This window comes from Pan paniscus, chromosome 13 (assembly GCF_029289425.2).
Source record: "Pan paniscus chromosome 13, NHGRI_mPanPan1-v2.0_pri, whole genome shotgun sequence".
Taxonomy (NCBI): Eukaryota; Metazoa; Chordata; class Mammalia; order Primates; family Hominidae; genus Pan; species Pan paniscus.
Genome location: NC_073262.2, coordinates 73,827,864 through 73,853,634, shown reverse-complemented (window position 1 = coordinate 73,853,634; position 25,771 = coordinate 73,827,864). Strand labels below are relative to the sequence as shown.

At 40.6% G+C, this 25,771-nt stretch overlaps 1 protein-coding gene across 5 annotated transcripts in view; it reads left to right on the top strand.

Annotated features, from left to right (window-relative positions):
* The first annotated feature begins 19,687 nt into the window (after window positions 1-19,687).
* Window positions 19,688-25,771, top strand: part of TLK1 (tousled like kinase 1) — a 170,824-nt gene continuing 164,740 nt past the window's right edge. For 2 of the 5 annotated variants that reach the window (XM_034954478.2, XM_034954480.2), the window contains exon 1: window positions 19,976-20,113. Coding sequence is in view for 2 of the 5 variants with exons in the window: in XM_003824277.4 (XP_003824325.1) it covers window positions 19,975-20,113 (139 nt within the window). In the remaining 3 variants the exon portion in view is untranslated. Of the gene's footprint in view, window positions 24,254-25,771 lie in introns of all 5 variants that reach the window. The other 3 variants (XM_003824277.4, XM_055108749.2, XM_055108750.1) reach the window with 3 other exon arrangements.

Here is a 25,771-nt window from a genome sequence, read left to right as displayed (position 1 = left end):
GGTCTCCTTACTTTGTAGCACTCCCATGTTGCTAATCTGTGATTTCAATTATCCATATTCAAGAAGAGAGATATCAATATGGGTAAAACAACTGATAATATGCTAAGTCTTCCCTTCCTATCAGCTTAGGACCTGAATTTTGATGACAAATACTGCCTATTGAGACACAAGGACCCGGGGGGCAATTTTTTTTTTTTAGACAAAGTCTCGCTCTCGCTCTCGCTCTGTCATCCAGGCCAGAGCCAGAGTGCAGTGGCCCCGAGTAGCTGGGATTATAGACGTCCACCCCCATGCCTGGCTAATTTTTTTTTTTTTTTTTTTTTTGAGACAGAGTCTCACTCTATCACCCAGGCTGGAGTGCAGTCGTGAGATCTCAGCTCACTGCAACCTCTGGCTCCCAGGTTCCAGTGATTCTCGTGCTTCAGCCTCCAGAGTAGCTGGCATTACAGCCACACGCCACCACACCCAGCTAGCTTTTTTTATTTTTAGTAGAAATGGGGTTTCACCATATTGGCCAGGCTTGTCTTGAACTCCTGACCTCAGGTGATCCACCAGCCTCGGCCTCTCAAAGTGTTGGGATTGCAGGTGTGAGCCACCATGCCCGGCCTAATTTTTGTGTTTTTAGTAGAGACGGGGTTTTATCATGTTGGCCAGGCTGGTCTTGAACCCCTGACCTCAAGTGATCACCCGGCCTTGGCCTCCCAAAGTGCTGGGATTACAGGTATGAGCCACTGCACCTGGCTGCTCCTGCTCCTTAATGTCTCCTTTACTTACTCCTTATTTGTGAATAATGAAATTGATAAATAGAACAAATACTGTCTGCTTGATTGTCAGACCAAAAACTACTTCCTTTTTCTCTTCTTCGCTTACTCCTTCTCTTCTCATAAAAGGAATAGAAGGAGCTAACTGCTTAAATGTCAGACTCATAGCAATAAAGAGCCTATCATGTTTCAAAACCTCTGAAAGCTCTCTAGAGGACAAATAGGGGGCATTGGGGAATCCACACCTTCTCTAACTTTTTTCTTCTCTTAGCCAAGATTCCAATTCATGTCTGTCTGATTCTCTTAACTGCTAGATTATGAAAAATTAGGTCTTTGAAATGAGAATGAGAAAGAAAAAAATGTCATCATGTATATTTATTTCATTTGGGAATAAAAGGGTGCCCTGTAATTTAGAATAAGAGACAGAGATGACTCATTACAACTATGAGGATTATTAAGGAAATGAATAAATCAATCACACCACTCCAACTGTACTTGTCATCACAGTAGCATTGCCAATTTCCCTATACAGTTGGTAATTGTTATTCCATGTCTTCTTACATGGAATATAAGGTCCATTCTGGTGTAACAAGAAATATTAGAATAGTCTTCAAACCCATCATTAGATGAGGCTATAAAAAGCACTAACTAGAGCAGGTGCAAGCTACCTCAGAACCCTGGAAAGAGTCATTCAAAATTATAGCACCAAAAATGCACTGAATTATCCAATGTAATAAAAAGTATATATAAAATTTAATAGTCATCTGTGTAAGAGGCCATATACTTGAAAATTAAGACTGTTTTGATAATGTTAAGTTAAATTGATATCCCAAACCAGGAAAATGGTAGAATGCCTAAACTAACATTTAAATTTCTTCTGTTTAATAAGTCTATAACTGCTTAACAAAAAGAATAAGAGCAATATATATTACAGCAGCTTTGTTTGACTCTATTTAGACAAGTAAAATCTTAAGCTTCCCTGTAGTTTTCCTTATAAAGCTGACTGATTCTCAGTTCATTTCAGCTAATGTTTTGCTTGATATGTCTTCGTTGCTTTGGTTGTCAGGCTTGGAGTTACTTTTCCACTGCTGTTTTTGCCTGCTCTCTAGCTGAGGTTACCATTGTCGTTATAAGGTGTCTTCACCCCAGCCTATCTGTCTTATACTGAGTCAATGAAGAGAGAAGATGGAGGAGAAGAAAGGGTGAGAAGCCAAAGAGCTTCCCTTAAGCTCCTGTCTGTAACTGAAAGTTCCATGACATTCCATCCAGAAATCAAGAAGCATATCTGTGGAAACTGAAAGGAATAAGAACAGTTGAGAGCACAGACTTGGCCTCAAGCAGACCTGGGTTCCAATCCTGGTTTCTTCCCTTAATATCTGCGTGACCTTGGGCAAGCTCCCTAATCCCTCTAAACCTGAGTTTTACTGCTTAAAAAAATGAGAAGAACAATATTATCTATCTTATAGAGTTTATTGACAGGAGCATATTAGATAATGCATTTAAACACTCTGTATAGAACCTAGCATATAGTAAGCATTCAAAAATGCAAGGCCGGGTGCAGTGGCTCATGCCTGTAATCCCAGCACTTTGGGAGGCCAAGGCGGGTGGATCACCTGAGGTCGGGAGATCTCAGGGGACCAGCCTGGCCAACATGGAGAAACCCCGTCTCTACTAAAAAATACAAAATTAGCCAGGTGTGGTGGTGCATGCCTGTAATCCCAGCTACTTGGGAGGCTGAGGTAGGAGAATCGCTTAAACCCGGGAGGCAGAGGTTGCGGTGAGCCAAGATCACGCCATTTCACTCCAGCCTGGGCAACAAGAGCGAAACTCCATCTCAAAAGAAAAAAAATGCTAGTTAGTAAAATATGGATGCTATTAATATAAAAGCTTTTTGTTCAAAAATGCACTATAGTCTTGGTAGGACATGCTCCCATATCCTTTTGGGGGCCTTATTCAGTTAGGACCTTGAGTCTAAACATTGCTGTACTTCTATCACTTTGTTAGTTGAAAAGAGACAGGTTCTAAACAAAATGGTAAAGTATATCTTTGATGACCAGTTCTGTTCCTAATTTGGTTTCTCTTTCCAATAACCATGCCCTTCCCTCCTCTCAAGACACTTAGGATTCTGTATGCCGAGGTCTCTCACAAGGGCTTTCTGTCTTGAGGTAGCAGTACTTGTTCTGTTTGAGGAACAGCTTTAAGAAGCCCAATGAGGTGGCTAATGCCTGTAATCCCAGCACTTTGGGAGGCTGAAGCAGGTGGATCCCTTGAGCCTAGGAGTTCGAGACCAGCCTGGCCAATGTGGCAAAAAAACCATCTCTACAAAAAATTTAAAAATTAGCCAGGCATGTTGGTGTGTGCCTGTAGTACCAGCTACTCTGGAGACTGATATGGGAGGATCCTTTGAACCTAGGAGGTCAAGGCTGCAGCGAGCTGTGATTGGGCCACGGCACTCCAGCCTGGGTGACAGAGTGAGACCGTGTCTCAAAAAAGAAAAGAAAAAAGAAAAGAGGAGTCAGGCATACTGGCTCATGCCTGTAATCCCAGCACTTTGGGAGGCAGAGGCAGACACATCACTTGAGGTCAGGAGTTCAAGACCAGCCTGGCCAACATGGCAAAACCCCATCTCTACCAAAAATACAAAAATTAACTGGGCATGGTGGCAGGCACTTGTAATCCCAGCCACTCAGGAGGGTGAGGCAGGAAAATTGCTTGAACCCGGGAGGTGGAGGTTGCAGTGAGCCGAGATTGTGCCACTGCACTCCAGCCTGGGTGACAGAGGGAGACTGTTTTAAAAAAAAAAAATTAAAAAAAAAAATAGGCCGATGAGTTGAAGCAGAGAGTGAGCAAGGCAGAGAATGCTCAGAGAGGAGGCTGAAGATCTAGAACAGAGGCCAAGTCATTGTGGACGCTGAGGGCAATGTAGGGCAGGAATGCAGGAGTGGAAGCAGGGAGACTATGAAGTTATTGTTTTAGCTCAGTAAGAGATGATGGTAGCCTAGAGTGGTAGCCATGAAGAAAAGGAGAAATGGTAATATTAGAATATGCTTTTAATGCGTAGCAGATCAGAACTTAATTATGTGGATGTGGGAAGTGTGGAATCAGACAATTCCTAGGATTTCAGCCTCAGCAACTACTAACTAATGGGGCCATTTACAGAGATGGGAAAACTGGGGAAAGAACAGGTTTGGGGGCAAAAATCAAGAGTTCCGTTTTGGATATGTGAGTTATTAGACAGCCCAAGAGAAGCCATGCTAGCCGAGGTTGGAGCTCAGAGAGTGGTCAGGGCTGGAGACATGTATTCTGAACTAATCTGCATAGAGATGGTTTTTAAACCCACACAGTGTGCTGCTCAACACTGGTCCCAATTAGAATCACCTGGACTGCTTTAAAACCCTTGATATCCCGGCCGGGCACAGTGGCTCACACCTGTGATCCCAACACTTCGGGAGGCTGAGGCGGCCGGATCACCTGAGGTTGGGAGTTCAAGACCAGCCTGACCAACATGGAGAAACCCTGTGTCTACTAAAAATACAAAAAAATTAGCAGGGCATGGTGACCCATGCTTGTAATCCCAGCTACTCAGGAGGCTGAGGCAGGAGAATCGCTTGAACCCAGGAGGTGGAGGTTGCAGTGAGCAGAGGTCACGCCATTGCACTCTAGCCTGGGCAACAAGAGTGAAACTCCGTCTCAAAAACAAAAACAAAAACAAAAAAAAACCCTGATATCCTGACTCCAGCCCCAAAGATTCTGATACAAAAGGGGCCTGGATTTGGTATTTCTGTTTAAAAAGTTTCTCAGGTGATTCTAATGTGCAGTCAAGGTTGAGAACCAGGGTCCATGGGAGGTAGTTGTGGCCATCAAGGTGGGAGGATAGTGTCCCAGAGGTCAAATAAAGACAGAGGTTTAAGAAGAAGGGAGCAATCAGCTGAATCAAATACTGCTAGGAGGGCTAGTTAGATAAAGACTGAGAGGTAACTGTTAATTAGGAATGATGAATTGTGTTACAGATAGAATGGGAGATAACAAATGGTGCTCCAGTTTGTCTTCATTGTGTATGTACAGTTGTCCCTTGGTATCCATAGGGGATTGGTTTAAGGACCACCTTCCCATACCAAAATTCATGGATACGCAAGTCCCTTATATAAAATGGTGTCATATTTACATACTTAAAAACTTTAAATCATCTCTAGATTACTTATGATACCTAGTACAATGTAAATGCTCTGTAAATAGTTGCTATACAGTATTGTTTAGGGAATAATGACAAAAAAGAAAAGTCTGTACATGTTCAGTATAGAATGCAACCACTACTATTTCTTTTTTTTTCAAATGTTTTTAATCTTTAGTTGATTAAATCCATGGATATAGATACCATGAATACGGAGGGCTGAGTGTACTTTTTTTGAAACAATCTCACTCTGTAGTTCAGGCTGGAGTGCAGTGGCACAATCATAGCTCACTGCAGCCTTGACCTCCTGGGCTCAAGCAATCCTCTCACATCAGCCTCCCAAGTAGATGGGACTACAGGCTTGCACCACCGCACCTGGGGCTGATTTTATCCATTTTGTATAGAGACGGGGCCTTGCCGTGTTGCCCAGGCTGGTCTCAAACTCCTAGCCTCAAGCAATCCTCCCAACATGTTGGGATTATAGGCATGAGCTACTTCACCCAGCCTTGATTGTACTTACTGAGTGAAGTTGGGAGTCATAAGGCATTTTATAAATAAAAATCATTTAAAATGTTAAGGGTAATATTACTAAAAGTTATATTCTAAATCTCCTTTAAAAAAAAAAGATGGTGAATCTAAATAATAAGTAGCTACAGAAAATTTGGGGAATTGAGAAAAGGAAAAAAAATGTTACCCAAAAGACTATTGTGTGAACACAATCACCATTACTTAGTCATTGACTAGCTTTCATTTAGTGAATTCCTACTTTGCAGCAGGCTCTGTGCTAAGGATATAGAAATGAATATGACAAAAGTATTTGCCCTCAAGGAACTCAGGGCTTAGTGGAGGAGGAGGACATGCAAAAAATAATTATAAAACAAAGTGATAAGTGATATAATAAAGATTATACTAGTATGCCATGGGAGCAAGGAGATAGAGAGCTTAATATTGCATGTTAAATAATAATTATGAAGAGTACCCTGGCAAATTAAAAAATTGCTCCGTTTTAATGTTAGTGATAAAAACAAGAAGGAGAATTAGTGTACCCCATGATTACAATCATATAACAATGTGATTCCACAAAGGTTCTCTAGCCAAGGAGAGGCTTGAGCTGCATCTTGAATGGTGAGTCAAGCAAATAAGATTAGGAAAAGGGTGGGGGAAAGAATAAGTAGGAGAAGGAAATTCCAAGCTGGAGGAAGGCAAAGGAAGTGAAACAGAGTGTATAACCTGTTTGGTCACTGTAATAACTTTGGTGTGGCTGCAGTGTGGGATTCCCATGAGAGAGTAACCAGATATAAAACTGGGAAAACAGGCAGGTGACAACAAGATTAAAAAGATGAAAAAGAATCACATAGTGCTAGAAAGACTAGTTGGAAAGCTTTTGGAATAATCCAGGAGGAAAAATAATAAAAGTTTGAACTAAGGCAATGGAAGAAGGACAGATGGATGGACAGATGAATGAATGGGAGGAGATGGATTCAACAGGCTGTTTAAGAGACACCGTAGTCTTAGGGAGTGGCAAGGGATGGAGGTATGGGAAATGGGGAGCTGGGGGTGACAAGAATGACTCTCAGTTCTCTTGTTTGGATAACTAACTGGGTTCTTGTCTTGGTTCTTATTCCTGGTCATTTCTACCCAAGATAGTGAATATAGGATGAAGACATTTGAGAAAACTGTGGAACATCCAAGGGGAGATGCATAGGGTCAATTCTGAACCTCCTGGAGCTCAGGAGAAAGATGTGGGCTGAAGAAACAAATTAAAGAGTCATCATTGGGCCAGATGTGATGGCTCACACCTATAATACCAGGCTTTGGGAAGCCGAGCGGGGAGGATGCCTTGAGCCCAGGAGTTTGAGAACAGCCTGGGCAACATAGTGAGACCCTGCCTCTGCCAAAAAAAGAAAAAAAAATTAGCTGGGCATGCTGGTGCACACCTGTAGTCCTAGCTACTCTGGAAGCTGAGGTGGGAGGATCCCTGGAGCCCAGGAGTTTGAGGCTGCAGTCAGATGTGATGAAACCAGTGCACTACAGCCTGGGCAACAGGAGTTTGGGGCTGCACTGAGATGTGATGACACCACTGCACTACAGCCTGGGCAACAGAGTGAGATCCTGTCTAGCTCTGTACATATGTGATCCGTATGAGTCACAAGAGTAGATGAGATTGGGCAAGAAAGTTGCATATATATCATTTGTGTGTTTTCCTTTTTAGTTGTGTTATTCTAACTGGTATATTTCCTTAGTTATAATAATAGTGAGCATACAAGTTTCTGTTTCCTTTTTCACCCTACATCATACCAAAAGCTTTTGTCATGTTGCACCAGAGTTTTCAAAGTAGTCACAACTGGCTGAATAAAACTATACTAACAGGATATGCTATAGTTATAATTGACTTTGACTCTGTGATAAACATTTTTATTCATAGTATTTCCCCATATTTTGGATTTTTTTCTTAGGAAAGATTCTCCGAAATAGGAATATATGTATGTTATACAGTTAAAGTGGACTATACATATATCCAAATCACTTTCCAAAATGTTTGTACCAGTTTATCAACAAGGTATGAGAATACTAGAGTATTAGTCTATTTTCTCACTGCTATAAAGAAATAGCTGAGACTGGGTAATTTATACAGAAAAGAGGTTTAATTGGCCCACAGTTCTGCAGGCTGTACAGGAAGCATGATGCTGACATCTGCGTGGCTTCTGGGGAGGCCTCAGGTAACTTTTAGTTATGGTGGAAGGCGAAGGGGAAGTAGGCACATCTTACATGGCCAGAATAAGAGCAAGAGAGAGAAATGGGGGAAGGTGGCACTTTTAAACAACCAGGTCTCATGAGAAACCACTCACTATCACAAGAACAGCACGGAGGAGAAAATTCACCCCCATGATCCAATCACCTCCCACCAGGCCCCACCTCCAATACTGAGGATTACAATCCTACATGAGATTTGGGTGGGGACACAGATTCAAACCATATCAACTAGTTTAAGTAGATACTTCCCATAATTTTGTATTGTGTGTGTGGTGTGTCTATATTTTTATTGTATATGTTAAACATTTTATTGAAGTATAACTACATGTACCAAAGTGTACAAATCTAAATGTATATAGCTTGATGAATTTCCACAAAGTAAACGTACTTTGTAACCTGAACCTAAACTAAGAAACAGAACATTACCGGTCACTCAGAAGCCTCCCTCCTATCCTCTCAAGGGTAACCACTGTCCTGATTTTTAACCTATAGAATGATTTGCCTGTTTTTAAACTTTATATAAATGGAATCACATAGTATGTAATCTTTCATGTCTATCTTCCTTTGCCCAACATTATTTTTGTACAGTTCATCTACATCATTGTGTTTAGTTGTGATTTGTTAATTCTCATTTCTGCATAGTATTGTATTATGTGAATATTCTACAATTTATTTATTCTAATGAGTACTTAGATAGTTTCTAGTTTGGGGCTATTACAAACAGTGCTGCTTTATGAACATTCTTGTACATGTGCTTTTGATGAATATATGTAACGCATTTTTGTTGGGTATATACCTAGGAATGAAATTGATGGATCACAGATATGGACATTTCAGCTTTAGTGGTTACTGCTACCAGGTACCAATATCCACTTCCACCAGTGTGTGGGAGTTCCCAGTGTTGCACATATTTACTGACATTTCATATTTTTCATTTTAGCCTGTCTGTTGAGTGGTATCTCATTTGCCTTAATTGTTTTGCTGTTGTTGACTTAAGATATTTAGCATTTTTTTTTGCATTTGGTTATTCTCTTTTGTGAAGCAACTGTTCAAGTTTTTGTTTGTTTCTACTATATTATCTATCTTTTCCTTAAAGGTTTTATTTTGCTTTTTACATATTCTGAATACAAGTCCTTTGTCAAATATATGTATTGCAACTATCTTTTTCCACTCTGTGTTTGCCTTCACTGTCTTTTTTTTTTTTTTTTTTTGGAGATGAGGGCAGTGTAAGAGTCTCCTATTTTGCCCAGACTGATCTTGAACTTTCAATCTTCCTGCCTCTGCCTCCTCAGTAGCTAGGACTACCTACAGGTGCATACCACTGCACCCAGCATCCTTTCACTGTCTTTTCTTTTTTTTATCCAGACAGGTTCTCACTGTGTCATCCAGGCTGAAGTGCAGTGGCGTGATCTCAGTTCACTGTAGCTTTGACCTCCCTCCACCTGCCTTGGCCTCCCAAAGTGCTGGGATTACAGGCATGAGCCACTGCACCCGGTCTCTTTACTGTCTTAAAGCAAGTTTTTTGATGATCAGAAGTTCTTTATCTTAATATTGTTTAACCTATCAAAAATATCCCATATGGTTAGCACATTTCATGTCCTGTATAAGAAACCTTTGCCTAACTTAAGATCATAAAAATATTTTTATATTTTTTAAGAGCTTTATTTGTTTTAATTTTCATATTTACAGCTACAATTCATTTGGAATATATTTTTGTGTTTGGTGTGAGGTAAGGGTCAAAGTACGTATTTTCCCCTCTGGATATCCATTTGACCCAGCCTCATTTATTGAAAAGATTATTCTTTACCCCACTTCACTGAGTGTTAATATTCTAAGTTTTTCTTTTTAGTTTAATTGATGAAAAGTAGTACTTCATTGTTTAATTTAAATTTCTTGACTATTTGGGTGGTTTGACATTTGTCCATTGTGTTAATCAAGACAGGATAGGCTACGCTGTAATAGCAAATAAAGCACCAAACAACGTAGGTTTATTTCTCTACATGCAAAGTCTGGTGCCAACTTATGGGGCAGCTATGCTCCCTGCAGTGATTGGAAGATCCAGGGCACTTTCACCTTGTGACTTCACATCATTATCTGGTCTCTATAGTACCTACCAGAGGAGAAGACAGAGTGTGATGGTGGCGCAATGACTCTTAAGTCTTTTGTCTGGAAGAGACACACCAGATGTCTGCTTACATTCCACTGTCTATACCCAATAACGTGGCCCCATCTCACTGAAAGGAGACTTGAAGGTATACTTTACCCATGTGCCCAGGAAGAAGAGGAAAACTGATACAGTGAGGTAGTGGTTCTGCAACACTCCCATAGTTAGCTAATTTATTTTCAATTTTGTGAATTGTTGTATCTATTGACATTTATCTTTTTGTGTATCTCATGTTTATATTAAATCAAAATAACCTTTAAGCTTTGAATTCTATTTTAATGTAATAATGCTTTTTCTAATTTATTACAAGCTTGCTTACTACATATTTACCTATCCTTTTCTTTGTAGTCTTTTTGTCTTATTTTATTTAGAAGTATTTTTTTATAAGCAGTAAAGTATTGGATTTTAATTTTTAACACAATCTGGGAGGCTTTTTCTATCAATAGGGAATCTACATTTAATAACTAAACTTATCATGGTTAGTCTCACTGCTGCCATGTTTTTATGCCTTTCTTTTCATGTGTGCATGCTGTTTCTTTTCAGTTTTGTCATTTGCTCTGCAGACTTAGTTTTGTTTGCTCTTATTTTCTACTGTGATTTTCAAAGATGGCCATTCCTCTGATTCTGCTAGTGGGCTCCTAAAAGCTTTCCACAAATACTTTTAAAATCTACCTTTGCTTAATTGAATCAATAAAAAGCCAAACAATAGCTTTTAACTATCTGTGGAAAAGAAGGCACCAAACGTTTTGTTTTTCTTCTAGCCCCTGTTAATCCTTCTTTTTCTTGGTCTTCATTAATTTAATCTGGGGTAATAAACTCAGTCATTTGAAAAAATACAGCGTTTTTTTCCCCCATAAAGTACTTGCTATTCCTATAAAACGTTTGGAAAATATTGAAAAGTACAAAGGCTAACAACAAAAATCTGCCATTATTTTACCACAGAAAGACAACCACTCTTAATACTTTGGTATATTTTCAACTGGGCCTGGTGGTGCATGCCTGTAATTCCAATTATGTGGAAGAATCCTTGACCCAGGAGTTCAAGGCCAGCCTGGGAAAGATAGTGAGAACCGGTAATAAAAATATTTTGATATATTTCCTTTCATTCCTTTTGTTATACACATTTTATATGATTGAGACTATATTGTATATATATATTTTATGCTGCTTTATTCACTGAGATGCTCTTATAAGCAAACTATTGCTTTTGGTTATTATAAAATCTTCACAAACATTTTAATGGCCTTATATTTTATAAGATAGATGAGCCATAATTTATTACCATATGCTTAATATTGTACATTTACGTTATTTTCAATTTTATTGTTACTATAAATAATGTTGAATAGAATTATCTTTGTGTACAAAGAGAAAAAGCACAGACACATTTTTTCTAATTTAAGATTGTTTCTTCCAGATAGATTCCCAGAATGAAATTAGTGGATCAAAAAACAATTTTTTTTTTTTTTTTTGAGAAAGGGTCTCACTCTGTTGCCCAGGCTGGAGTGCAGTGGCGAGATCTCGGCTCACTGCAACCTCTGCCTCCCAGGTTCAAGCGATTCTCCTGCCTCAGCCTCCCAAGTAGCTGGGATTACAGGCATGCTCCACCACACCCGGCTTTTTGTATTTGTTGCAGAGACGAGGTTTCACCATGTTGGCCAGGTTGGCCAGGCTGGTCTCAAACTCCTTGCCTCAAGTGATCCACCCGCCTCTGCTTCCCAAAGTGCTAGGATTACAGGCATGAGCCACTGCACCCTGAGCACACACTTCCAGAATAACTCTCATCATTATAAATAAAATCTCAATGTAACTATATTGTTGTGATAGTTCTATTAACATTTTAGACTTAGCATCATCTTATCTCCCATTATAGGTGTTTATATTATCTTGTATCTATAGCTAAAGTCTGTTTTAGACACCAGTTCTTTCCAACCCCTATCTTCCAAACTATGAATTCTTTTTATGATTCAGTGATTCATCGTTCATTGAATTATGACAAATCCATGGGAGAATGTTCCTAATTTGCCCCCAAAGTCCTGGGATTACAGGCATGAGCCACAGCGCCCTGAATACACACTTCTAATCAGCACCTGGATCATGGAACAAAAAAATCACTTGCAGCTCAGAATCCCCGCTCTTACTTCATGGTGGCATTTTGACTGTTTATTTTTTAATTTTTTTATTTTTTTTGGAAGAGGAGGAAGAAATTCTCATCAATATTTTACATTCCCATATTGTTTCAAAGTTTCTAAATTCATATGAGGTTATATATGTCTCCTTTGCCATGTATCGAATTAAGAAAGATTTGGCATTTAGTTTTTATTTTCTGGGAATGCATTAAGTAATTCTGAAAATCTTTAAACTATGGAGTGGGAAAGATATTGTCGAAGATCAAAGATATTTGATATTTTTTAGGAAAAGAAACTTCCATTTCTTTTGCCTACAAAAAAATTTATGCTGCAGAAACAATGTCCAGGGTAAGATTTTGGGCATTTTTGTTTTTCCCTCTAATGTGATAAATTTATATTTTGGTTTAATCAGTAAAATTTAGGATGAGTAAAGTGTAACACTAGATTATAATTATAAATTATAATTTATATATTTTTAAATTACTTTTCAAAGTTGCCTGCTTTGTTAAGAGGTACACTATTGATTCAAAATTTGTAATATGAGCACTGTTTGCTTGTTGTACTTTGTTTCTGTAAACATTTCATAATACCATGTCCTTGGAGGATAGCTTCTAGTGCACTTTGGGGGAGGGGATATTATTGTTCTGAAGTTGGTTACAATTATTTAACCTCAGGTGAAATAAATCTAGTAATTCCAGTTTTTGTTTGAGAATCTAGTAATTCCAGTTTTTGTTGTGTATGGACCAAGGGTTTTCTTCTTTTCAAATGGATTGACAAATCTGAGAGAAAACATTTCCATCACTGGAGGGAGCAGAGGAAGTGTAATCTAGCCTATTATATACAAAAGCTTGGAACTATCTCTTCAGGATTTGGAAACCAAAACTTTCAAGCAGTGGTTTTGTGAATTGTGCAATGAAGATAGAACCAACTTAATGAAATGAGAATTCTTCATAATCTAATGTAATGGAGCCATTTGTCTAAGCAACTAATCAAAAAAACTATTGAGGGGGCATGTTGAGATTGCAGGGTAGGCATCTTAAGAGCTCTGATCTATATTCATACCTTTGGACAAAGAAGGAAACAAAAATTTGGAGGTGAGTCCAGGCAGAGGAGGCCTTGTTGACACTTCAATTCACTCTGATAAGAAGGAAGAAGGCCCAATACTCCTCATTTCAACATTTGTAATGTAATAATTCATACATGTAAGAGTAGATCTAATATATACATGTAGTTTAAAGAGAAAGAATAAGACAAACATACCTCCGTACTCCCACCCAGCTTAACAAGTGGTGCTTTTAGCAGTGTTTTTGAAGTCCCTCTGAGTTCCCATGATCACATGTGCCCTTTTCCTTGAAGGAGGTAACCACTCTGATCTTGGCTTCTCATTTCCATTTTTTTCCTTGTAGTTTAATGTACTCCTGAACAATATATGATTTAGTTTTGAATGATTTTGAATATTTGAGAAGGAATCAAACTGACTTTGTTCTTCTGTAACTTGCTCTTTTTAATGAGCATTATATTTATGAGCATTTTAATTGTTGTGTAGTATCCCACTGTACAAATATACATATCTCTAATTTATCCATTCTCTTGTTGACGGACATTTGGGTAATTTCCAGGTTTTGACTACTACAAACAGTAGTGCCGCGGACATTCTTGTTCTTATCTCCTGGTGCATAGCAGCAAGAATTCCTCTAGGATACATTCTTTGGAACGGAACTGCCAGGTCACAGAATCTTCGTCTTTCACAGATACTACCTTACGAAATATCTTTTTGCTTACTTCAAAAGGGCTTGGGTTGCCAGATTTAGCAAATTAAAATGCAGGATGCTCAGATAATTTGAATTTCAAATCAATAAAAAACATTTTAGGATAAATATGGCCTACACAATATTCATAGTTTAATCTGAAAACCCTAACAAGGTCAGTGAACTTTATCAAACCACAAACATTGGGCAATGAAGGATGAGTGTGAAGGGGTGGTGGGGCATTTGGCCTATTCTTCCCCTGCTAGATGGCCAGCCCAGATGTTTCTGAGCAGGTTAGCTCAGGGGACTCCAGTGCTTATTAACCAGCTGTGTAGGTAGCTGGTTGGCTCCACAACTGTATGCCAGGCAGGTGCTAGATGTTGGGTATTAACACAACTGTAACCATTACAGAGAAGGGTCCTTGCTCTCCCTAGGCTTTCAGCCAAGAGGGGGAAATAGAGAACAGAGAACAGTACAGCAATGACAAATGTACGATGGGAGCAGTGGTGTGCCGGTGAATGCTTAATAACTGGCTCTGATGGGGAGAAGCAGCTCTAACTTGTAGCTTTTGCTGACCTAGGAGTTATAACTACTCTCACCATGGCTGACTTCAAGCTACAATTGTAACATGTAACATTACTGAATGTGGAGTTGGGAAGCCATGTACATAATCTTCTCCCAGGACATTATGAACAGGCTCCAGTATCCCACTGTATGGGAGTACTCAGAAAGTATACCTCATCCAGTCTCTGGACTCATTTCTTTTTTTTGAGATGGGGTCTCCCTCTGTTGCCCAGGCTGGAGTGCAGTGGTGCAATCTCAGCTCACTGCAACCTCTGCCTCCTGGGTTCAAGCAATTCTCCTCAGCCTCCTGAGTAGCTGGGATTACAGGCGTGCGCCACCATGCCTGGCTAATTTTTGTATTTTTAGTAGAGATGGGGCTTCACCATGTTGGTCAGGCTGGTCTCGAACTCCTGACCTTGTGATCCACCCGCCTTGGCCTCCCAAAATGCTGGGATTACAGGCGTGAGCCACAGCGCCCAGCCTCTGGGCTAATTTCTTGTTGGTTTGGGGGAAAGGGGCTTAGGTGGCTCAGACATTAATTTTTTCCCTTGAATTTAGAAGTAATCAAATGTTAAGAGTATAAAATGCATTTTAGTATGTCTATAATATTGGATGCTTTGTAAATATTTTTACTATGGTATAGAAATAGAAAAGAGTCTATTAAACATAGTTATAAATTATGATCATCCTATAGATCGGGGCTCAGACCTTCACCTTTTGCATCTGACCTTCCATCAGGAGACCCTTGAAGACTTCTCCCGCATTGCCCTATCACCTGAAACCCAGCTCATTGATCGTCATCATTCATTAATTCCACAACACTGACAGAGCCCTTGGTCTGTACTAGAGGCTTAAGGCCCTGTCCTCATGGAGCACTCAGAACGTTCTCTCTAGTCTCTTCCTGATTCTTTCTAGGCAGGTTTACTACCTTTTACTTGCTCAGTTCATTTCTGTGTTCTCAAGCTGGCTTTCCCTCTGGGAATATTCCTCCATGGAAGATTGCCAGAAAGCTTCCAATGATCTCTTCTTGCTCTTGAGATTTCTTCTTCCCTACAGAGTGGCACGTGTCTCTTTCTGTCTGAATCTGAACTCTTCTGACTTTTCTATATTTTTTCCTATTGTGTAATCTATCACTCTAGCCATCTAATCTTTTTCTTTTTTTTAAATAGAGGTGGGGTCTCACTCTGTTGCCCAGGCTAGTCTAGAACTCCTAGGCTCAAGTGATCCTCCTGCCTTAAACTCCCAAAGTGCTGGGATTACAGGCGTGAGGCACCGTGCCCAGTCTTGATCTATTTTTTTATCGGACATTTTTTGAATGCCCATATACTAGCAAATTTCAAGGCGTGGAGGAGCTTCTCCTTGCCATTTAAAAGTTTTCATTTATTTGACATAATCATTTTATAAAATTATGTATTTGCACAATTTATGTCCAGAGGCCTTCTTTATGCTTCAATTACTTAAAACATATTTATTGAACTTTTTCTGAATATAAAAAGAAATACATGATTTGTTTTACAAAATTTGGAAAAGCATACATAAAGAAATAATAACTATGTAATCTCACAGCCCAAGGCTAGTTATTATTAACTTTTTGGGGCACATCCTTCCAGTTTTTTTTTTTTTAAGAGATGGGGTCTCATCATGTCGCCCAGGCTAGTCTTGAACTCTTGTGTTCAAGTGATCCTCCCACCTTGGCCTCCTGAGTACTTCCAGTGTTTTTGATGCATACTTAGGAATAAATCCAGATCATATCCATTTTTTCACTTACTATAGTGTGAAAATGTTATCTTCTTTGGTATTCTTTGAAGACATGATTTTAAATAATGGCATGACATTCCATTTTCAGGCTAAGCTGCAGTTTGTTTAAATAACTCCCCATTGCCAGTAAAAGCCTTTTTTTTAAAGGTTGGTGAGTGCTGTCTTATCAAAAACCACATGAAGACAGGAATCAAACATTTAATTGTCCTTCTAAGGAAGTATCCACAATGAAAATATAACTAAAGTAACTTGATCATGTATATGCTGTAATCCTCTAGTTATCATTAAAAATAAACATAGCCAATCTGCATTAAATATAACATGAGTTAGGCCGGACGTGGTGGCTCATGCCTGTAACCCTAGCACTTTAAGAGGCCGAGGCAGGTGTACTGCCTGAGCTCAGGAGTTTGAGACCACCCTGGGCAACATGGTGAAACCCCATCTCTACTAAAATACAAAAAATTAGCCGGGCATTGTGATAGGCATCTGCAGTCCCAGCTACTCAGGAGGCTGAGGCATGAGACTTCCTTGAATCTGGGAAGCAGAGGTTGCAGTGAGCCAAGATTGCACCACTGCACTCCAGCCTGGGTGACAATTAAAAGAAAAAAAAAGTACTATGAATTGGCATAAGGGTAACTTAAAAACTTGAAGCTCTGGAGAAGGTTGGGAGAAAGATAACCTACCATCATCAAACCTTTTTTGTTGGGCTTTGTTTACCATTTTTGAGAGGAACTGAGCTCTGTACAGTCTCAGAATTGGTAGGAGCTTTAAAAATCACTCAGTGACTCTAACCTCTTTCTCGTAGATGAGGAAATTGAATCAAGTTACCTGCTGAGACTAATACTCAGGTCTCTTAACTTCCTTCCTGTCCCATGTTCTTTTCACCGCAATCTGCTGACTAAGCTTACTCTTAAAAATACAGAAAGAGCATACATTTATCAACATGTCGTTACAGAAACTCTGTTCCTCTTATAGTGCATGTATTTAGGTATAAAAATCGAATGGCAAGATCCTGGGTATGTATCCAAGGGAAAGGAAAGCCTATGTCCACAGAAAGACTTGTACATGAATGTTCTTAGCAGCATTATTCGTAACAGCCAAAAAGTGAAAACAATGCAAATGTCCATCAATAGTTTAATGGATAAACAAGTGTGGTACACTCATTCAGTGTAATGCTACTTAAAAATAAAAACAAACTATTGATAATGCAACAATGTGGACGAATCTCTCAAAATAATAATGTTGAGTGAAAGAAGCCAGACAAGGCCTGGCACGGTGGCTCAGGCCTGTAATCCCAGCACTTTGGGAGGCCAAGGTGGGCGGATCACCTGAGGTCAGGAGATCGAGACCAGCCTGGCCAACATGGTGATACCCCATCTCTATTAAAAATACAAAGTTAGCTGGATGTAGTGGCACGTGCCTGTAATTCCAGCTACTCAGGAGGTTGAGGCAGGAGAATCATTTGAACCCGGGAGGCGGAGGCTGCAGTGAGCCGAGATGGCACTCCAGCCTGGGCAAAACAGAGTAAGACTCTGTCTCAAAAAAACAAAAAACAAACAAACAAAACAAAACCAAAGCCAGACAAGAGTACAAATTGACTGTATGGCCTGCATTTATCTAAAATTCTATGAAATGGCAAGCTACCCATATGACAGAAAGATCTGTGGTTGGAGAGAATGGAAGTAGAGTGGAGGAGGAACCACAAAGAGGAAACTTTGGAGGGTGATAGATACATTCACCATCTTCCTTGTAGAAGTGGTTTCAGGGATGTATACACATCAAAACTTATCAAATTGTACACTTTATTTTTATTTTTTTGAGACAGAGTCTAGGAGTCTCGCTCTGTCGCCCAGGCTGGAGTGCAATGTTGCGATCTAGGCTTACCGCAACTTCTGCCTCCCGGGTTCAAGCGATTCTCCTGCCTCAGCCTCCCGAGTAGCTGGGACTTCAGGTGCGTGCCGCTACACCCAGCTAATTTTTGTATTTTAAGTAGAGATGGGGTTTCACCATGTTGGCCAGGCTGGTCTCAAACTCCTGACCTCGTGATCCGCCCACCTCGGCCTCCCAAAGTGCTGGGGTTACAGGCGTGAGCCACCGCACCTGGCCAATAATTGTACACTTTAAATATGTGCAGTTTATTTTGTCAATTATACCTCAATAAAGTTGTGAGATGTCCCTCTTAAGTTTGAAAAGCAGACAAGACTAAAAACTCACTGAAGTATCTAAAGCACAAGGCAACTACAATTACTTCTGGAGATAACTGACAATCAAGGTTCTTTTCTAGTATGATAGTTTATCTGAACAAAACATTACTATGAGAAATGCGAAGTCATAAAAATAAAAAATAGAAACGACATTTTTGTCCCCCTGGTAATCATGCCATTTCCTCTTGTCTGTGCAGTAGCGCTATATCATAATCTTTTTAGTGCTCTATTCAATTTGGTTTTCTAAAGAGAGAAATAACCTTGTTGTACTTTTCCTGAACTAGAGTGCTCTTTTATGTACAAGAAGCCCAATCCCTGGTGTGAGTATACTTGTGTGGGTCTGTAGAAAGCTACACTCTATCTATAAATTTTAGCAAATGCTGTTATTTATTTTGGGATTTTTGTAGTCGGGACTCAGCGGAGACACTAGAAACAAATTAGAAGTTTCTAGAAACCATACCTCCTGCAAGATGAACGCTGTATAGTTTTCCTAAATATGTGATTCAGTAATCACATTTTTCATTTAGATTTTCCACTTACTGTTTTAAAACAAAGAATTGCTATACCATACAGTCTACAAAACTGGTAATTTTCAATTTCCTCATTAAAGATTCTTCACTCTTTTTTAGAAAACACGAGAAAGTTTTATTTCCCAACTCTCCCACTACCCATGTTTATTTTCATAGCTCTTTTATTCGGTCATTATTCCCATTCTGCAGACGGGGAGGCGCACATACGTTTTTCTGCACAGTACAGAGGCGCAAGAAAGAAGGAACTCTCAACTTTTCAGTTCCATTTTGAGAAACGATCACATTGAACTCCCGAGAAGCGGCAGCTGAGCGACAGCAGCAGCATTTCTCCCCGGGTTGGGTGTGGGTCAGGAGAGAGGCGCGCTTCCGCGGGAGACAGGGGGAGTCAGGTGGCAGCGGCGCTGGAGCCCGAGCGGCGCGGCGGGGGCGCGCCTCCCTCCGGCCGGCGCGGGGACGCTGCCCCCGCGCACGCGAGTCCGGCAACCCCGGGCTCCCGCGCCGCGCGGCGATCCGCGGGTGCGGCAGGGGCGCCCCGGCGCTCTAGTCTCTTCCCTCGCGCGCTCGCTCCTTCCCCATGCCCCCACCCCCCAGCCCCTGGCAGGTCCCTCCCCCAAGCCTGCTCCCGCGGCCGCCGCTGCCGCCGCCGCCGCCGCTACCGGAGGCGCAGGAGCCTCGCGATAGTGTTTGCACAGGCGGCGCGTGACGCCGCCGCCGCCTGTAACTGATGCAGAGGTTACCCCACCGCCTCAGCCGCCACCCACAGCCCGCCGCCGCCGCCTCCCGGGCGACGCCGGGGGCCGACGCACTGCAGAGGTGCCGGCAGGTTCCGCCCGCGGAAGTGTCCTCGGCCGGCGCAGCCCGCGCTCCGCCCGCGCTCCGACCCCGGGCCGGTGGGCACCCCCTCGACGCCTCCGCCGCCGCGCTCCTTTCCTCCTCCTCTCCTCTGGCGCGCCCGCTCGCTCCCTCGCTTCTCCCCCTTTCCCTCCTCCCTGTCCCCTCTCCTTCCCTCACCTCTTTCCTCCCCACCTCCCCTCTTCTCGGTTTCCTCCCCCATCCCCTTGACTCTCCCCTCCCAGCCCTCGCTCTCTCGCTCGCCCTCAGCGCGGCCCCCGCCATGACGGAGGCGGGTGCCGGTGCCGTTGCCGCCGCTGCCGTCGCAGGGGGGGAGTCGGGTTCCCAGAAAGTAGCTTGATGAGTGTCCAAAGTAGCAGTGGAAGTTTGGAGGGGCCGCCATCTTGGTCCCAGCTCTCCACGTCTCCAACCCCGGGCTCGGCGGCGGCGGCCAGGTCCCTGCTGAATCACACGCCGCCATCCGGGAGGCCCAGGGAAGGTAAGCACCGCCGCGCCCGCGCCCGCTCGCGGGCCTCCTCTCCCGCGCCGCGGACCCCCGCGCCCCCCCCGCCCCGGGGCTTCTCCGCCAGACCCTGGGGTGGGGGATGGTGGCGAGGTGGACGCGAGGCCGCCCGGCTCCCCGGCTCTGGGGAGGTAGTGCCCTGGCTGTGGATGGTGGTTCGCGGGTGGCGGAGGAGACGGACGAGGGGGTGCGCGCTGGTGGGGACGGGGCGAGGCGCACAGACTCGCCTGGGGTTCCTGGGAGCCAGTCCTGCGAGGGTGGGAAGCCTCCCCCCAGACGCGAGCCCCTTTCTGCTCCATTTGCCAGTACACTCAGTACTCTTAACCTCCTGGCCTCCGGTCTCTGGTGGGTTTTCCCTCCCGCTGGAGCCTTCGTCCTCGAGCCCCCTCCCCTTCTCCCGCGCACTCCTCCCATAGAGGCGGTCCCCACTTTGCGAGCTTTGCTGCCCGCGACCTGGAGGATGCCCCTCGCTTGCTGGGTTTCTCCTTTGGGGAGAGACGCTGAAATTATCTGGGCAGACTTTGATCCCCTGTGTGGCCCCCTAGAGCAATTTAAACGACAGACTGACTCGTGGGCAGGCTTTTAAAACCGCCCCTCCAGATGGTTGCAACTTTCTCTCCTTCGCCGTTGCTTCCTGCGTGTTTGTGCGTTATATTCTCTGCTGCAAGTAGGCTACTGTTCTTCTGTGACAGGGTCGTGGGTTTTGTGGGAAATAATCTGCGTAAAGGTTATTGCAAACACGCACCAAATCGGTTACAATTGTTTTCTAAGTTTTCTGGCTTCTTGCAAGCAAGTGGGCTGCCACCAGATGTAGCAGTTACACAGCTTGTAAGGCACCGGCGTGCTTTTGACTAAAATTTCAACTTGCTGTATCTAAGTACACAACATAAAATGAAATTTGGGAGAAAACACATTTATGGGGAATGAATAAATGTGCATGGAATGTCTTTTAACGCTCTTTAGTCTGGAAAAAGCTTAGCGGTATTAATCCGCAGTTGGTAGACGGGCTGTTCACTCCTAGTTGTCGCACACGAGGAGATAGTAGGCACATTTTCAAATGTCTGGAAGTTCAACAGTCTAGTGAATGTTTTAAAGAAACCAAGAGCTTCGATTTATGTAGGAATCGGTGCGAGTACTTTATTTTGAAAATATCTGTCGATATTTGCTAGTCAGAGCCTTGACAATTGTTAATCAAGTGTTTTGTGCCCTGAATCCAGTGGTTCAGGCATAGCATTCTTTGTCATTTTGTTCCTGTGAGCATGTGTGAAAGTGACAATAGGCTTAAAGATTGGCATGAATATGCTCTAGAAAATTCACGGAAAGCTTTGATTTATGGGATCCATTAAACATGCGGAATACATTGACAGACGTTTCCCCCTTTCATCTTATCCCAACGCTGAGCTTTCATTGTTAGAATATAGAAGTTTATTTATTAAATGACTAGAAATTTAGTATATCTGGTGATTCTTTTGCACTTGAAAATTTTTAAATGAACGGTTTAAAATGTATTTCATAAATAGAGAAGTTGATGCTTGCTTTTAGCATGCTTTTACTTTTGTTTGTAGTTTCATTAAGATGTTTAATGTTAGTGTTATGAGTTTAAAAAGACCATTTTATTGTTTCTTGTTTAAGGCTATATCATCATTCATTCATTCATTCATTCATTCGTTTCTCGAATATTTATTGAGCCATTACTGTGAGCCAGGCCGTGAACTGGATACTGAGGACATAGTGTTGAATTATCTCTTGACATCTATTATCAGTATTGGGAATTTGGGAGACAAAACATCTAGATTGTGAGTTTCTGAGGTTACTTCAACTTAAAAACATTCTGCACTTTTCCTGATGTTTGAAAATTTGGAGGGGTTGGAATCATTTAGCTTGAACTTCCAAATAACCATAATTTTTTCCGGCAGTTTAGATTACAGTGGGTTTTTATGTAACCTAAAGTAGTGAGTTTCTGTTAATTCATGAAATCATAGGACAGGCTTTTGTGAAAGTTACACTTCACACCGAGTACCTGTATAGCTACAGGGGGATATTTCTTTTTGACCAACCAGCATGCAAGTTAAAACTATTAATCCTCTCTAGGGTTATATTCATTTTGAAGCTTGGCGATGTGTTCTCAGATTTCACTAACGCTAACAGGAATATGAAGCCCTGAGTGTCAAAATGGAGATGATTTCTATTGAGCGAAATCTCAGTTTTTATTTTAAGTGTTTAGCACCTTTTCCAGGTATACATGTTAGTACATTATATAAATTGATGAAGTTTTAGAAAGCTTTTTAACTGCTAGTTACTGCTAGTAAGAACCGTTAATATTAATGGAACTTGAATGTATTGTATGTATCACGGTGAAAACTAACTTTGTTTCTTGAAAAATTGAGTCAGTTTAACATATAGTAATAGAATAATTGAAACTTAAAAGAGATACACATGTATGTGAACTTACATAAATATTCTATGTGATGAACTCCTTTTAGGCAGACTTAACTTTGAAAATGGGTTATTTTTAAAGATATGCCATAAGCATCTGTAAAAGTTACTTATTTTGAAGTTTTGACATTTGAAACCACAAACCTAAGATTATGATCTGATTATTTTTGATGCTGTATATTGTAGTTTTGTTTCTTTTTACCTTATTACCATTATCATATTCACATAGTTTTATCACAAATAAAATACAGCTCTATAAGATTTGGGAATCTATTAGAATTTAGGAAATTATGTGATAAATATAGTATAGATTTCTTTCCCTTGGGTCCCAAAGCTTTTCGCTTGTCAGTCTTGTGGTTCTGTTAGAGGAGTTCAGCGATGTAGCTCTAGATTTTCTGTTGAATCTTTTAAACCTATAATCTCCATCCCATTTTGTCTTCTATAATCCTGTGATTAAGGGAGTGACGAGTTAAAAAGGTTTTCAAGTAAAGGCCAGTTTTGCATTGTTGAAGTCTAGGAACCTAGTGTCAATATTGGCTAGATAAGTAGTTGGGTTTTTTTGCATATCAGTACATGGGTACTTTTGAATGGGTTATTGCTGAGAATCAAATGATTGATTATATAGAACACTTGCATTTTCTTTCCTGCTCCAACCTGCCAGTTATAAATAATTTGCTTTACTTTTTTGTAAATAGTGAAAGCTTGGTCAAAAAGATTGTATGGGCCAGGAGTGGTGGCTCAAGCCTGTAATCCCAGCACTTTGGGAGGCCTAGGCAGGTGGATTGCTTGAGCTCAGGAGTTCAAGACCAGCCTGGACAACATGGTGAAACCCTGTCTCTACAAAAAATAGAAAAATTAGCTGGGCATGGTTCAAGAGGCTGAGTTGGGAGGATTGCTTGAGCCTGGGAGGTGGAGGCTGCGGTAAGCCTAGATAGCGTCATTGCATTCCAGCCTGGGTGACAGAGTGAGATACTTTCTCAAAAAAAAGATGGCATGATAGTTCGATTAAACTGTAAACTTCTTCTGTTTCCATATTTAAAGACTGCATTCCTTAGAAGAATTAAAGTAATTGACTTCAGATGATTTAGTAATGAGATGTTAAAAACGAAGGTGTACCAGATGGCCCTGTAGGCCTTTAATTTTTTGAAATCACTAGCTGGAGGAGGACAGGGTTATGTGTTTAAGGATTCTAGCTCATGAATAGATATGTGACAGATGTCTCCTTTACAATGGCACATTTACATATTAGAGGAGAGAGAGAAAAGAGAGAAACCAGAACGGAGGTTTGAAAATCTTATGAGAAATAGACTATGCTTTAGCCTTTTGGCCTCAGGGCCTCTTTACTCTCTTAACAATTATTGAGGACCCCAAGAGATTTAGGTTTATGTAGATTATATCTACTAATATTTGCTCTTTTAGAAATTAAATGACAATTTCAAATATATTTATTAATTTAAACTGTGTTGTAAATAGAATTTTTTATGAAGAATAAATATGTCCTAAAACCAAAGAAACTAGACCAGTGGCATTGTTTTATATTTTTGCAAATCACCTTGATTTCTGGCTTACTTGGAGAAGACAGCTGGATTTTTTGTCTGCCTTCAGTCTGTTGTGATGTTTTGGTTGAGATATGTGAAGAGAATCCAGCTTCATGTAGATATATGGTTGGAAAAGGAAAGAGTGAGTATTCTTCTTTGGTATTACATCAAAATTCAACAAGTGGCAGTTTTTTGTTTTTTGTTTTTTAAGTTATTGACAATGTGAAAGCATACTGTATTCCAAAAATGTCTCTAGGACCTACAGGAAGTCTATGGAAGATACATTTAAAGAAGAGACTAACGGGTGGGAGACATGATAGCTGTCTCCAGGTATTTAAGAAACTTGGATTTCAGTAAATAGGATTTAAAAACCTGTTAATTTTAATAAATAGGAGGGAGAATAGATCCATTCTCCTGCTTTAGAAGGCAGACCAACAGGTGAAAATTAGGAAGACATTGAGGTCAGTCTAATTTTTTACCAGAATGTAAGAACTGTATTACAACTAGACTTGGAACAGTGGAACAGTGGAGCAACAATGGAACTCGCAACAACTAACAATGGAAAGAAGTAGTTAGTTTTGAGAATTTAAAGTGGACTACAGGGCCATATGTTTTGGGGAGGTGGAGATAAATTCTGTAGATTCTTACGATGAGTGCTATTGGATTAGTGACTTAAGGCTTCATCCAATTTAAAAATGTAAACATTCTGTGATTTTTAAAAAATCCCTAAATATAGTTAAACTATACTTATATATATTCATTAACTTTTTGAATGTTCTTGCAAGTCAGTAGTATGAAACTACTGTTGTTGTTGACTTTATTACTATTTTGCATTTTTATTGTGCTTTTCCTCTGAGGATTTTTCTGTCTTTTCTTGTGTCAGCAAGATCAGTCTTCATGAAATCTTGCTAAATTCCTTGTGAAATATAATAAGCTTAAGACATTTTAGAGAACCAAATGCTGTTTATGATACAGTTTAGTAGAGTTGTAATATATTTCAGCACAGAATTTTAGAATACTATGGGGGCTGATTTTCAATTTTGTAAGAGAAATTATGAGCATAGTTTATATAGTCTTTTCTTTGTAATTGTTTACATGATTTCAGAAGTAATATGCTTGTTATTCTAATGTTTTTAAAGCTAGAGAGTCTGAAAAGAGGGAAGAAGAAAGAAAAGTGTTTAAATTGATCTCTTTTGAATTTAAAATGCATATTAAATATAACTAGAACATAAAATGAAGAATTTAAATTCTCATCTTATTCCTAGAATTATACCTATAATATGTATCATTACTTACAACAATTCATATTTTAATTTTGCATGGCACATAATCTCTTCTGTGAGTTGGATTTTTAGGTGGTGGGAATTTAAGCATAAATTCTCATAACTTTCTTGGGGTCAATTTAATATTAATAAGTGTAGTAAGTAATAATACCCAGCTTGAGACCTCATGTACTTGTTGCATTTGGATTTAAAGCTCATTTCCTATAGAAGAGCTGTAGAAATCAGTCATTTAGTTTCATAAACTCCTTCATGCTTGTTAATAATTTTCAAGAATCTTAAAATAAATTACAGGAATATTGTATGAAGTAGTAGAAGCAGTATGGTATAGGGGAGAAAGTGATTGTAGTTGGGATCTGAGGATAGTCTTTACTTTGCTA